Source organism: Stegostoma tigrinum, chromosome 35, assembly GCF_030684315.1.
Source record: "Stegostoma tigrinum isolate sSteTig4 chromosome 35, sSteTig4.hap1, whole genome shotgun sequence".
Taxonomy (NCBI): domain Eukaryota; kingdom Metazoa; phylum Chordata; class Chondrichthyes; order Orectolobiformes; family Stegostomatidae; genus Stegostoma; species Stegostoma tigrinum.
The window spans coordinates 17,524,252-17,537,481 of NC_081388.1; the positions used below are offsets into that span (position 1 = coordinate 17,524,252).

The 13,230-nt window shown below is 42.7% G+C and overlaps 1 protein-coding gene across 1 annotated transcript in view; it reads left to right on the plus strand.

Moving 5' to 3' along the window:
- LOC125447503 (microtubule-associated serine/threonine-protein kinase 1-like) overlaps positions 1-13,230 on the plus strand; it is a 139,657-nt gene that overhangs the window by 18,417 nt on the left and 108,010 nt on the right. The window contains exon 2 of the mRNA XM_048521936.2: positions 10,236-10,267. Coding sequence (XP_048377893.2) covers positions 10,236-10,267 — 32 coding nt within the window. The remainder of the gene's footprint in view (positions 1-10,235; positions 10,268-13,230) is intronic.

A 13,230-nucleotide genomic window follows, 5' to 3' on the forward strand; every position in this document is an offset into this window, starting at 1 on the left:
GTACAGGCCCATCAGCCCACGATGTTGTGCCAAATTTTTACCCTAATCCTAAGGTCTATCTAACCTCCACCCCTACCTTATACTATCATCCATGTGCCTACCTAACAGCCGCTTAAATGCCCTAATGAGGCCGCCTCCACTACCCTCTCTGGCAATGCATTCCATGCCCCTACCACTCTCTGAGTAAAGAACCTGCCTCTGACATCTCCCCCGTGTCTACCTCCAATCACTTTAAAACTACACCCCCTCATAATGGTTACCTCCACCGAGGAAAACATCTCTGGCTATCCACTATACCTCTGATCATTTTGTACACCTCTAACAAGTCACCTCTCATCCTTTGTCGTTCTAAAGAGAAAAGCCCTAGCTCTCTCAACCTTTCCTCGTAAGACTTTCCCTCCATTCTAGGCAACATCCGGTAAATCTCCTATGCACCTTGACTAGCACCTTTTTATGAAATGGGATAACCTGTAGCTAACTACCATCCCAGTATGAACTTTCAAAAAGATGCAAATCAGAAATAAGGGACAAGGATTTCTTTATAGTCATAGTGTCATAGACATGTACAGCATGGAAACTGATCCTTCGGTCCAACTCGTCCACTCCGACCAGGTATTCTAAATTAATCTAGTCCCAGATGCCAGCATTTGGCCTATAACCTTCTCAATCTTTCCTATTCATATACACTTCCAGATGCCTTTTAAATGTTGTAATTGTACCAGCCTTCACCACTTCCTCTAGTGGTCCATTCCATACCCACACCACCCTCTGTGTGATAAAGTTGACCCTTAAGGTCCCTTTAAATTTTTCTCCTCTCAACCCAAACCTATGCCCTCCAGTTTTGGACTCCCCTACCTTGGAGGAAAAGACCTTGGCTATACCCTCAGCCATGCCCCTCATGATTTTATAAACTTCTATAAGGTCACCCCTCAGCCTCTGGCACTTCAGGGAAAATAGCCCCAGCCTATTCAGCCTTTCCCTGTAGCTTAAACCCCGTAACCCTGGCAATATCCTTGTAAATCTCTTTCAAATTCCTTTAAGTTTCACAACACCCTTTCTATGGCAGGGAGACCAGAATGTGTTTCAGTGGCTTTGATATTAATTTCAGCTCAGACTCTGTCTGTTTATTTCACAACAGGCTTGTGAATTTGGCTCAACCTGGTCAGGTGACCACAGTGGCCCCCCCTTCAGTGTGTTTTCTCTTTTCTCTCTCTCTTTTTAAAAAGAATGTATTAAATCATGAAAATCCCAGGAGTGAAAGTTGAATGTTTGAAGTTGGAAACTATGGCAAGTAACATGGATTGAGGGGTAAATATTGGCCTGGGTGGTGTCCTCCTGCTAACCATTGGAATGGTGCCATGGGATGTTTAAGACCACCTGTAAAGGTACAAAGATTTGTAGGAGTTGCAGAAAAGAAGGAAAGAAACATTAATTAAAAAAAATGAAAGAACTGCGGATGCTGTATATCGGGAACAAAGACAGAAGTCGCTAGAAGCTCAGCAGGCCTGGCAGCATCTGTGAAGAAGAAAAATACCGGAGTTAATGTTTCAGGTCTGGTGACCCTTCCTCAGAACTGTTCGGGGTCACCAGACCTGAAATTTTAATTCTGATTTCTTCTTCACAAATGCTGCCAGGCCTGCTGAGCTTCAAAGAAATATGATCTTTGCTCGCACTACGTATGCCTCTTACTTTCTCACCCATTCACTTCTTGCAAGTGGCAATGGCCACAGTTTCACGAGCATAAGGTACCCCAGCCCATGAACAAGGGTCGGCAATGGCTGTAGTAGCATTACCCCGTGCCAGATGACTTTGATGCCAGAGATGGTGTCCCACCTGTAAGTCAGCTCGTGGGAACTGGTACAGGGCAGGAAGTTCACCAAGAAACACTTGTACCAAGCAAGTGGAGGTCAGTATGAGGTAACGAGCCATCGTCCACAAAGTAACATGGGCATCTGCCTCCATTAGAGAGAGACAATAGGTTATGTGCAGCTTAAGGATAATCACTCCACAAGTACAGGATAAGGTGAGGAGGCAAGTCCTCCATGAACTCTCACAACTGGTTCAAGGATTGGACCCAAGCTATTGGCTTTGTTTACTTTAGTAATCAGTGCTAACTGACCTCCGGAGACCACACCAACTTGAGACCCATCCATGGAAGAGTTATGTGTAACTACAGGAGCTTAACTATAATGGATCAGGCAAGGCAGAAAGGATTTAACAGAGTTAAACACAAGGTGGTGTTTAATGGAATAGGAAGTATGTATGGAGTTAAATCGTGTCCCTTAGATAAAGGTGGAGATTGAAAGGGATCTGGCTGTGATTATTGATCCTTTGCTGAAAGGCTTTTCTGTCACAGTGCAATGATTATCAATAAAATTAATTAGATACCAGCTTGTGTTTGAAGGGCATTTAGCTACAAGTTGAAACAAGTCATTGTAACCTTGTAGAATTGTCAGATGAGGCTGTGTATGATGTATGGCAATTGGGTATCCTATCATTAAATAGGTATTTGAGTGCTCAGGAAAGATAGAGGCTGATTCTGGGACTAAATACTTGCTTACACTATGCAGCACAGTAATGGATCATTCAGTCTCACTGGCTTCAATACCTCACATGAACCTCCTCCCACGCTGCTTCATCCTAACCTAGCAGCATGTCCTTCTGTTTCCTCGTCTCTCATGTTTAACTAGCTTCCTCTTAAATAGTTACCACAAACACTCCCAGTGTGATTGAGTTCCACAATCTCACTGCTCTCTGGGTAAAGAGATTTCTGATGAATTCCCAATTAGATTTATTCATGACTTTCTCATGTTTATGAGCCTACTTTTGGACCCCTCTACCTAAGAACCCTGACATAATCTCAAAGATCTCTCCAAGTTCTCTGCTCACTTTCCGTTTTCTTTCTAGAGATTCTGTTGTGTGTAATTTTCATATGTTTTCGAAGCTACATTTCTCAGACTTAAGCAGCCATTGGATTGAATGGCTTCAGCCTGATTTGTTGAGGGCTTGGGAAACCAGGAAGCCTTGAAAGGGAGGGGAGAACTGAAGTATCCAACTCGTAATTGTTTATCAAGCGCTGCTTGTTTGTCAAGAGGAACTTAATTGCTGCCCCCATCCTCACGTTGACCATCTAAACTAACCTGCAATGCTTTCTCCAGCCCCCCCTCCCTGCAGTTTCTCCCATTCAATTCCTCGCTCCATGGTGTCAGCCCTCTCCTGCCATGGTCATTTCCTCTCCTTCGCCAATCTCTGTCTACTTGCTCCCTGCCCTGTGATCTCTCCCTCACCATCATCTTTCTCCATTCTGTTTCCCACAATATGAACCACTACCTTGCCGTCTCTTCCTGGCCCCTTGTTGCAGCCATCAATCACTGCCCTGCTCTCAGAAACTAACACAACCTCGCAATATGGATAGAAAGAAGAAATCGCTGTATTACCAGAAAGAAAAACTCATTTCCTTTCCACCTGTAACCAGTTGTATCAGAGCTATAATTCACTGAGAGGATTAATCTTGCCCACCGTCAAATAACCATTTCCCGGATACTCTTACATGCAATTAATAAAAACAATTCCCTCTTTAATTGGCCCTTGGATTTTTATTTACTCTTAGGTTTTCCCAACAACAGTATTCTGGCAATTAATCCTTTATTTCTTGGAGACTCCAGGCCAATCCTGGAGAGTTGGCAATGCTAAAGATGTTATGGAAATGGGCAGTAGGATTAGAACATATGGGAGAGAGGTGATGAAGCTTAACAATCTGTCACTGCACAGGACAGCTGCACAGGTATTTAAAATGGTTTCAAAATTTGCTCCTTGAAAATTGATTCTGTTTGCTGGTTTCATTAAAAATAAATCTGCTTCTTCTTTTCTCACCCACTCTTTCTGCAAGTAAAATCCCATTAGATCACAGTTATCTATTTTCTACAGTTCCAGCTGTGTGAGATAATACTCAGCACAGTAAATAACAGAAGCTGAACTCCTGTGGCACAGTGGTAGTGTCCTTATGTCTGTGGCAGGAGGCCTGCTTTCAAGGTCCATCTGTTCCTGAGGATGTGTAAATAACATTGCTAAACAGGTTGCTTAGAAAATATCTAAATAATAGAAACTGAGCTCTAGGGAGTTTCTCCTGATGTGGAGAGACAGCTGAAACGTGTGTTCGGAGGAAGGATGTTTCATTCTGGATTAGATCCACTGATGGTCTGAATTACTATTTTCTTTGATTCCTTCATCTGATATGGGTGTCGCTGGCTGGGCAAACATTTGTTGAACATCCCACCTGCCCTTGAGAAGGTAGCAGCCTTCATGAGCTGCTGCAGCTCCTTTGGTGTAGGTCGACCCACAGTGCTATTATGGACTGAACGCTAAGGTTTTGACCCAGTGACACTGAAGCAGCCGACTGAACCTGCACATGACTCCAGGTTCATGGCATTTCCTATGACCCTTCGCTGCCCTCTGAAATAGGGGAGGCGATGGCCTAGTGGTATTATCACTAGACTGTTAATCCAGAGACCCAGATAATGCTCCGGGGAAACTGGGTTCAAGTCCTGCCTCAGCAGATGGTAGAAATTGAATTCAATAAATATCTAGAATTAAGAGTCTAATGACAAACATGAATCCATTGCCAACTGGCAAGTTAAAAACCCATCTGGTTCACTAATGTCCTTTAGGGAAGGAAACTACCATCCTTACCTGGTCTGGTCTGTATATGACTCCAGACCCGCAGCAATGTGGTTGACTCTTAACTCCCCTCTGGGTAATGAGGAATGGGCAATAAATGCCGCCTAGCCAGCGATGTCCTTATCTAGTGAATGAATAAAAGAAAAATGGCTGAGCAAGCCTTTCACTTGCTCAAGGGCAGTTTGAGATGGGTAAAAAATGTTCTGGAGACAATAAATGCCCACCTGTTGATGACACTCAAAATCCTAGAATGGTTAAAAAGTGACCAACACAAATCCTTGTTAAGGTCTACTGTTTAAGTGTCATTATTCAAAATTACATGTGGTTTGGTTTGTGCAAATAAGGAGAAACTGTGTTTCCACTGGTGGGAGAGATAGTAGGAACTGCAGATGCTGGACAATCTGTGACAACAAGGGGTAGAGCTGGATGAACACAGCAGGCTGAGCAGCATCGGTAGAGCAAGAAGGCTGACTTTTCGGGCCTAGATTCTCCTTTAGAAATGGAGGAGGGGAAGGGGAATCTGAAGTAAATAGGGAGAGAGGGGGAGGCAGATAGAAGATGGATAGAGGAGAAGATAGTTGGAGAGGAGGCAGATAGGTTAAAGAGGCAGGGATAGAGCCTGTAAAGGTGAGTACAGCTGGGGAGGAGATAAGTCAGTCTAGTAAAGACGGACAAGTCAAGGGGGCGGGATGAGGTTAGTAGGTGGGAAATGGAGGTGAGGCTTGAAGTGGGAGGAGGGGATAGGTGAGAGGAAGAACAGGTTAGGGGAGGCGGGGGCGATCTGGGCTGGTTTTGGGATGCAGGAGGGGAGGGGGGATTTTGAAGCTTGTGAAATCCACATTGATCCCATTGGGCTAACAAAGTGTAGAGCTGGATGAACACAGGTCTAGGCCCGAAACGTCAGCTTGTGTGCTTCTAAGATGCTGCTTGGCCTGCTGTGTTCATCCAGCTCTACACTTCCGGCATCTGCAGTTCCCATATTCTTTGATCCCACTGGGCTGCAGGATTTCCAAGCGGAATATGAGTTGCTGTTCCTGCAACCTTCAGGTAGCATTGTTGTGGCACTGCAGGAGGCCCAGGGTGGACATGTCATCTGCAGAATAGGAGGGGGGAGTTGAAATGGTTCGCGATTAGGAGGTGCAGTTGTTTCGTGCGAACCGAGCGTAGGTGTTCTGCAAAGCGGTCCCCGAGTCCCACTGGTGGGAAGCTTTGTAACCTGAGGACACAGAGTCAATGTAGTTGGCAAAAAGGCCAGAATTGACACTGAGAGGGCCCTTATTTTAACATATTGAGTTGATTTGATCCTGACTGTACCGCTTGAAGGGCTGATGGCAGCAGATTCAACAAGAACTCTTGGAAAATGGTTGAAAAATATTTTACGGAATTCTAGGAAAGGAAATATCTACAGGGCTATAAGAATAGAACATGGGAGCAAGACTATTGAATAGTTCTTACAAATGGCCCAATGATCTCCCACAATACCGTCTGCCTCAATGCAAAGACTGGGAATAGGATGTGGAATTAAAGTAGCAAAGGACAGAATCATAGAGGGTCTACAGCAAGGGGCTATTTGGCCAATTGTGTCAGTGCTAGCACTCCAATTGTGCAATCCCCCATGTTCTCTCCATAATTCTGTATGTTCTTCCTTTTCAGAGAACAATCCAATTCCCTCTTAAATGCTCAGGAAGCACATTGCCAGATCTTAACTCCCTACTACATGAAGGTGCTTTTCCTCTCAGGTTGCCAGTACTTTTTTCTCCGAAGACCTTAAATGTGTGCCATCTAGTTCATGATCCCCTCCGCTATTGGGAACTGTTTCTGCCAGTTTCTGTCCAAAGCCCTCATGTTGTTGAATGCCTCTATCAAGTATCTAAGGAAAAGAATTCAACCCCCAAAACCCAAAATTAAAGTGACAAGGGGTTTTATTTGCAGACACAGTGAGCATGTGAGCCTGGGAGCAGTGTTAAGTAATTCGTTTCCTTTGGGTTGCTCTGTCAGTTACAATTTTTTTGTGGATGATATCTGCCCCCGCTTTCTCTAACTGCCTTATTCTGCGCTGTGCTTTTGATAAGTCACAAATTGGAAAGTCCTAGACGACCTCAAGCATCTGTAACGTTTTGTGGCAGTGGTGAATGACTGCTGAGATGGTACCTTCTCCATTCGCAGATGCTAACTGACTTTCTGTTGGTTTGCCAGCACACTGCTGTAATTTCAGTTACATCTTCACATTATATTCACTGTCACTGCAGCCCCTTACTTAGGCAAACCTTTAGTGAAACACCTGACTGTGAAAACTCTGCCCTTTTGAGGGATTGCTGCTTTTGTGCATTTGTGTAGTGCCTTTCAGACCCTCACGAGCCCTAAAGAACTCTGCAGCCAGTTAATGATTTTATGAATGTAGTCATGGCATTAGCAGGGAATATGGCCCGATTTGTACACAGCAAGGTCCCACAGATATCAATACAACAATGATCAGAGTGTTTTAATGATTTTGATTAAGGAATGATTATCAATGCAGGACAATGGAGGAGACACCCCTGCTCGTCGCTGAATAGTACACATCATATCTGGCAGACCTGGCTTTATATTAACATTGCATCTGATAGACAGCACCTCCAACAGTGAGGCACTCCCTCAGGGCTTCAGATGAAATACCAAGAAGGAGGAGTGAAATTAATTTCACGCCTGCAGATTAAAATATGCCAAAATTCAAGTCTCTATATTAGGGATATGACGTAAGCCGTAGTCCTGTTTGAAAATAGCTCTGATGTATTTTGCATGCTGTTTATTACACCTTCCCTAGCATGATCTCCTTGTTCACATCCTTCCTTAACATTTCCTGTGTCAGCCACCCAACTGACTACATCTGTCACAAAGCATGGGATGGAATGTAACAAAGATGGATGCATTGATTGGAAAACAAGGACTGGAATATTCCTGTTGGCACTATCCATTCTCAGCACTTCGCCATGAAGTAGCTGTCAACTCGTCATCATCAGCCAGAGTAAACATACCATAAAATCTTACACACATTTCAACAAGGATGTGGAAAAATGGTTTGGTGGTACTATCATTAAACTAATTCCCCAACCTACCCCAGGGCTGCTAAATTGTCACGACAGAGATGACATTTCAGAATGTACTGAAAGGACAGCACAGAGATTCAGTGGTTAGCACTGCTGCCTTGAAGTGTCAGGGACCTGACTTCGATCTCATCCTTGGTTGACTGTCTGTGTGGAGTTTGCACATTTTCCTTGTGTCTGTGTGGGTTTCCTCTGGTTCCTATGTGCTCTGGTTTCCTCCCACAGTAGAAAGATGTGTGGATTAGGTTGATTGGCCATGCTAAATTGCCCATAGTGTCCAGAGCATGTACAGACCAGGAAAATATAGGGGTAGGGCAGTGGAGTGGGCCTGATGGGCTGAATGGCCTCCTTCCATGCTGCCTGGATTCTATGACTCTGCTTCATTGGCTGTAAAGAAGTTGGAGATGTGATAAAAAACACTACATAAAATGTAAGCCTTCCTTTCTGGAGAAAAATGATTTTCTTTGTAAATTTAAAGGAAATGGCCATGGGTGTGTTTGTAAAGTCATCGATCACTTGGTCATATCTGACAAGGAAGCTACACAATAGAGTTTGTACTGCAGCTTGAGAATTAAATCAGCCCAATTGATGCATGGCCAAACATTGAGAGAACATGAAGGACCATTAAATCTAAAACAATGTGGATGCTGGAAATCTGAAACAAAAGCTGAAATTTCTGGAGAAAATCAGCAGTTCTGAAAGTATTTATGAAGATAAACAGAGGTAACTTTTCAAGTCTAGTGACACTTCTTCAGCTGAGGGGTCCGGACTTGAAACATTAACTGTTCTATCTTCACAGGTGTTGTCAGACCTGCTGAGTTTCTCCAGCAATTTCTACTTTTGTTTCAACTTTAGAGCCACCTTGTACCTGCAAAACCTCTCTCCAGGCAAGTAATTGGAAATTTTTACCAAGTTCAAGGCTAGGATGCTTCTCCGCACTGTAATTCACTTCCGGACTTCCTAGAACCCATCTACCATCTGCAAGGCAGAAGTCAGCAGAGTGATGGAATACTCTCCACTTTTTGGATGGGTTCAGCTCCAACAATACTCAAGAAGCACAAACATCCAGGACAAAGCAGCCCACTTATCAGCAACCCGTTCATCACTTTCGACATTCACTCCCTTAACCATCCTCGTACAGTCGTAACGGTGTGTTTTAACTACAAGATGCACTGCAGCAGTTTGACAAGCCTATGCCTACTTCACTTTCTAATCTCGTGAACTCTACCGTATAGAAGGACAAGAGCAGCAGATCACTGGGAGCACCACAACCTTCAAGATTCCCTCCAAGTTAAACACCACCTTGACTTGGAAAAATGTCGCTGTTCCTCGGTGTCATTGCATCAAAATCCAGGAACTCCTTTCCTAACTGCGCTGTGGGTGCACCTACACCCAAGCACTGCAGCACTTCAAGGTGGCATCTCACTGCTACCATCTCCAGGATGGTTAAAGATGGGAAATAAATGCTAAACCAGCCAGTGGTACACAGTCCCACTAATGAGTAAAAAGAAATCAGCTAATGTTGGCATGGAACTGATTATCCTTTATGTTTTTGGCTGTTTGCTCATGTTAATTTTGTTTCTTTTTGTTTGTTCACGAGATGTGGGCATTGCTGGCAACTTCAGCACCTATTGCATTTCCTTAATTTTCTCATGAAGGTGGTGGTGAGCCACCTTCTTAAGCTCCTATCCATGTAGGTGTGTACATACATTAGCAGCGCTATGAGGGAGGGAGTCCCAGGATTTTGACCCTGTGACAGTGCAGAAGGTAAACCTCAGAGTAGAGAAATCTCTGCGCACAACTGCACTTACATTAAGCTTCAGTGTCCCTGGAGTAAACACCAGTCCAGAAAACTGTACTTGTATGTCTCATGAAACACTGATGTATTATATATTAACATCAGTTACAATTATCATTTTGAAGAAGGGTGTCAGTGGACACCAGATAAACATTGAACAAGCACAAAATTGCTGGAAAAGCTCAGCAGGTCTGGCAGCATCTGTGAAGGAAAAAAACAGTGTTAACATTTCAGGTCCAGGGACCCTTCCTCAGAACTTGGACCCGAAATGTTAACTGTGTTTTTTCCTTCACAGATGCTACCAGACCTGCTGAGCTTTTCCAGCAACTTTGTTTTTGTTCCTGATTTATAGCATCCGCAGTTCTTTCGGTTTTACCAAATAAACATTAACTGCTGAAAATGTAAAAAGAAAAAATATGTAATTACCTTCCTGTACGACATGGCCTCTGTTTTTGGGGCAGCCATTTAGCATTTTATCTGATTCAGTTATTGATTATGGTCAGGCCCAAGGTTGGTAATGATGAGCAGTGTAAATATGCATCTTTGGAAGAGTTAATGTGATAACTGATCATTGATGTGTTCTGAATAGCTAGGATCGCAGAGATCAGAAGTTATTGCTGCAATATGACAGAACCATGAAAACTCTTAATCTATTTGCCTGTTTCTATTATTTACAGAAAGATCTGCCTTTGACGAGGAAAGGGAGCAGGTGAGTAAAGAGTTTTCTGACATTAAAAGACAAGGCAAATAGCACAGCTGGAAACACAGAGCAGCAAAAAAACGGACACACTTGTATGGCACATTTATCACTTCACATCCCAGGGTGATGCCTAGGAACTTGCTCGGATAAACAATTGACACTGAACCATGTGAAGTATTAAGACAAGTGACCAAAATAAAAATGGTCAAAGAGATAGATTTGAAATGGTGTCTCAAAGCAGGAGAGAGAGAGAGATGGGGGAAGGTTTTAGGGAAGGAATCTTAGGGCCCAGGCAGCTGAAGACATGGCCCGACTGTGGGGCAAAGTAAGCACACACACTATAGCTCCAAACTGCAAGAGCAACAATGTCTTAGAGGATTGCAGGGCTAGAGGGCATTGCAGAGATGGGGAGGAGGTGAAACAGTAGAGCAACTTGAAAACCAAAATTGAGATATTGCCAGGACAAGAGCCAGGTTAGTTCATGTGCACAGAGGCAATGGGAGAAGTTACTGTGAAGCTGCTTTCATATCCTCTTTCAGGCGCCACATTCAGATCATGACTTCTCACTGCGGGTAGAAATATTTATATGGTGCTTATAGAGTAAGGGTATAATTTGATGATTAACTGTCATTCACTGCAGGTTCTGAACCAAACATTAGGTTATGAGGAAGTATTAACAAACTTAATGAATGGTCATTTAATTGGCAAATTAATATCAGCTTAAATATGTATGAGGTAGTTTGACAATAAAAATAAGGAGATTGCTTATTACTTTGTAAATAAGAGTCAAAGTAGTGCTGAATAAAGGGACATATGGACAAAGCTTTTCATTTTGCTCTCATCAGGACATGTAAAAGAACGCCAAATTCATGAGGTCACTGCAATTTATATTACAGGGAAATGGGTGCTGACTGCTTAGTAAGTTCATTCTGATTGGCCGAGCAATGACATAGACAACATAATGGGGAATTGTAAAGCTTCTTAAGCTCCTGGGTAATTCACAAGAAGTGCAACGTATTAATCTGTTCCTTTAGTTTTCAGAAGAACTGTCTCTGCATAAATGTCTTTTCAGCAACGATCCAAATAGTGCGGACTATCAAAGGGATATGGGTGTAACAATGCACAAGTGTTTAAAAATGGCAGACCCAGGCTAACAAAGTCATAAAGAAGCAAACCCCCAGAGGTTTATTTCTTACCAAGAGAATGGAAAAGTGAACTCAAATTGAACCTTGGTTTTAGACCACACCTGGGGTACTGCTTACAGTTCTGGTGGCTATATTACGACAAGAAGTGTGTAAAAGCGTTGGAGAGCATGCAAACAAAAACCGCTATAAGGAGAAAATGGAGATTTGTAGTAGGCCGATCAGGAAAACATTATCAGTTTGGGTCTCTCTTTTCTTTTGAGAAAAAGGAGGCTGAAGGTTGACCTGAATTAGGAAAGGATTTGATGGAGTAGGTAGAGAATGTTTAAGCTTTGGGAAAGAAGGAGGCCATTGATAGAAGGATATCTCAAAGGAATCCAAGTTTAGAAGAGGTTTTTTTTGCCTAGAGAAGGTGAGAATGTGGAACTTGCTACCAAGGGGATTGGATAAAGTGAATAGTGTAATACAATTAAAGGGAGCTATTAATGCAGATGAGGGAGAAGGGATTAAGGAGTTATGCTGTTTAATGAGGAAGGATGTGAAGGATGTAAGGAAACTCGAGACACCATGGCCGAGTTGGAATGAATGGCCTATTTCTGTGCTATATGTGCAATATATGTAAGTGACATTCTCTTGGATTGTGTTTTGGAAATGCAATCAAGCAAATTGATATTCAGATGGAAATGTTTTTGACAAAATGTATAATAGATAAGGTGTTTCCTTGTAATGGGAAATGTTTAATTAATGAATAAGAAACATACAAAGAGTCAGCAGTCATTGTGGTTGTGGGCAAGTACCATGAATTTTTTCATCTAAATGCTGCCCAATGTGAGAGCTGGTTTTCAGGATTTTCTAGGGTCGTCATGTGCTGTTTTTCCATAGAAAGGTTTTGGATAAACATATGTTGCGGGTTTTTATTAACAAAAGCTAAAACTAAGACACAGTCTGTTGAAGCCTTTGGGACAAAGAGGGGGTTTGGTCTGCCAATGAGCAGCTTTTGAGTGTGCTAATCCCGTTGATCAGAAAATAGTGGAGGAGTCATTTCACCACAGATTTTCCAGAAATTATTAATGACTGGACGGGAGCAGGGGGAGCTGGAACGTCCCGGTTCAGTTGTGGTTTCTACAAACCAGATTGAAAGGTGGGCTATGGTTGCAGGCTTGATCAGAAGTCTTTCGATTGACTCGTTGACTGGTTAAGGACTGAAAATCAACACCATCAAATTCCAGTGGGATGAGAGATCAGAGATCTAAACATTGGCAAGTGTTTTGATGAGAGAGAGGCCCAGATGGATCAAGAATAGTGTGATAGTTTATACATCGATCGTATACTAATATTAGCTGCAGAGGGTTCTTGTGACACAGTGGTGGGGTCCCTACTCTTTGAACCAGGACACTCGGGCCCCAGTCTTATTTGCTCTATAGGTATGTAATAACATCTCCAAAAGTAAAAATAAAACAAAGAACTGTGGATGCTGAAGATCTGAAGCAAAAAGAGAAATTGCTAAGAGAAACTCAGCAGGAAGAAAAATACTGGCTGCAAACAACCTCATATAGCCAGAAGGACATAGCTGATTATTTTTGTCGTTTATGCGATGGGAAATAGAAAAAGATGAACTAAGTGAGATTTGTCTTAACTCCTATTATGTATGTTCATAGAATGTCTCTAAAGTACATTTGATTAATGATTTATAATTACTCTCATCTCATTAGCATTAGTACTTGGCTTCTTGAAAGCTTGCAAAATTGCATTTGAAGGACACAGTATTCAATTCAGACTGGTGTCTTCTTGTCCAATCCATGTTGCTCTTTAGTATAAATTTGACATTGG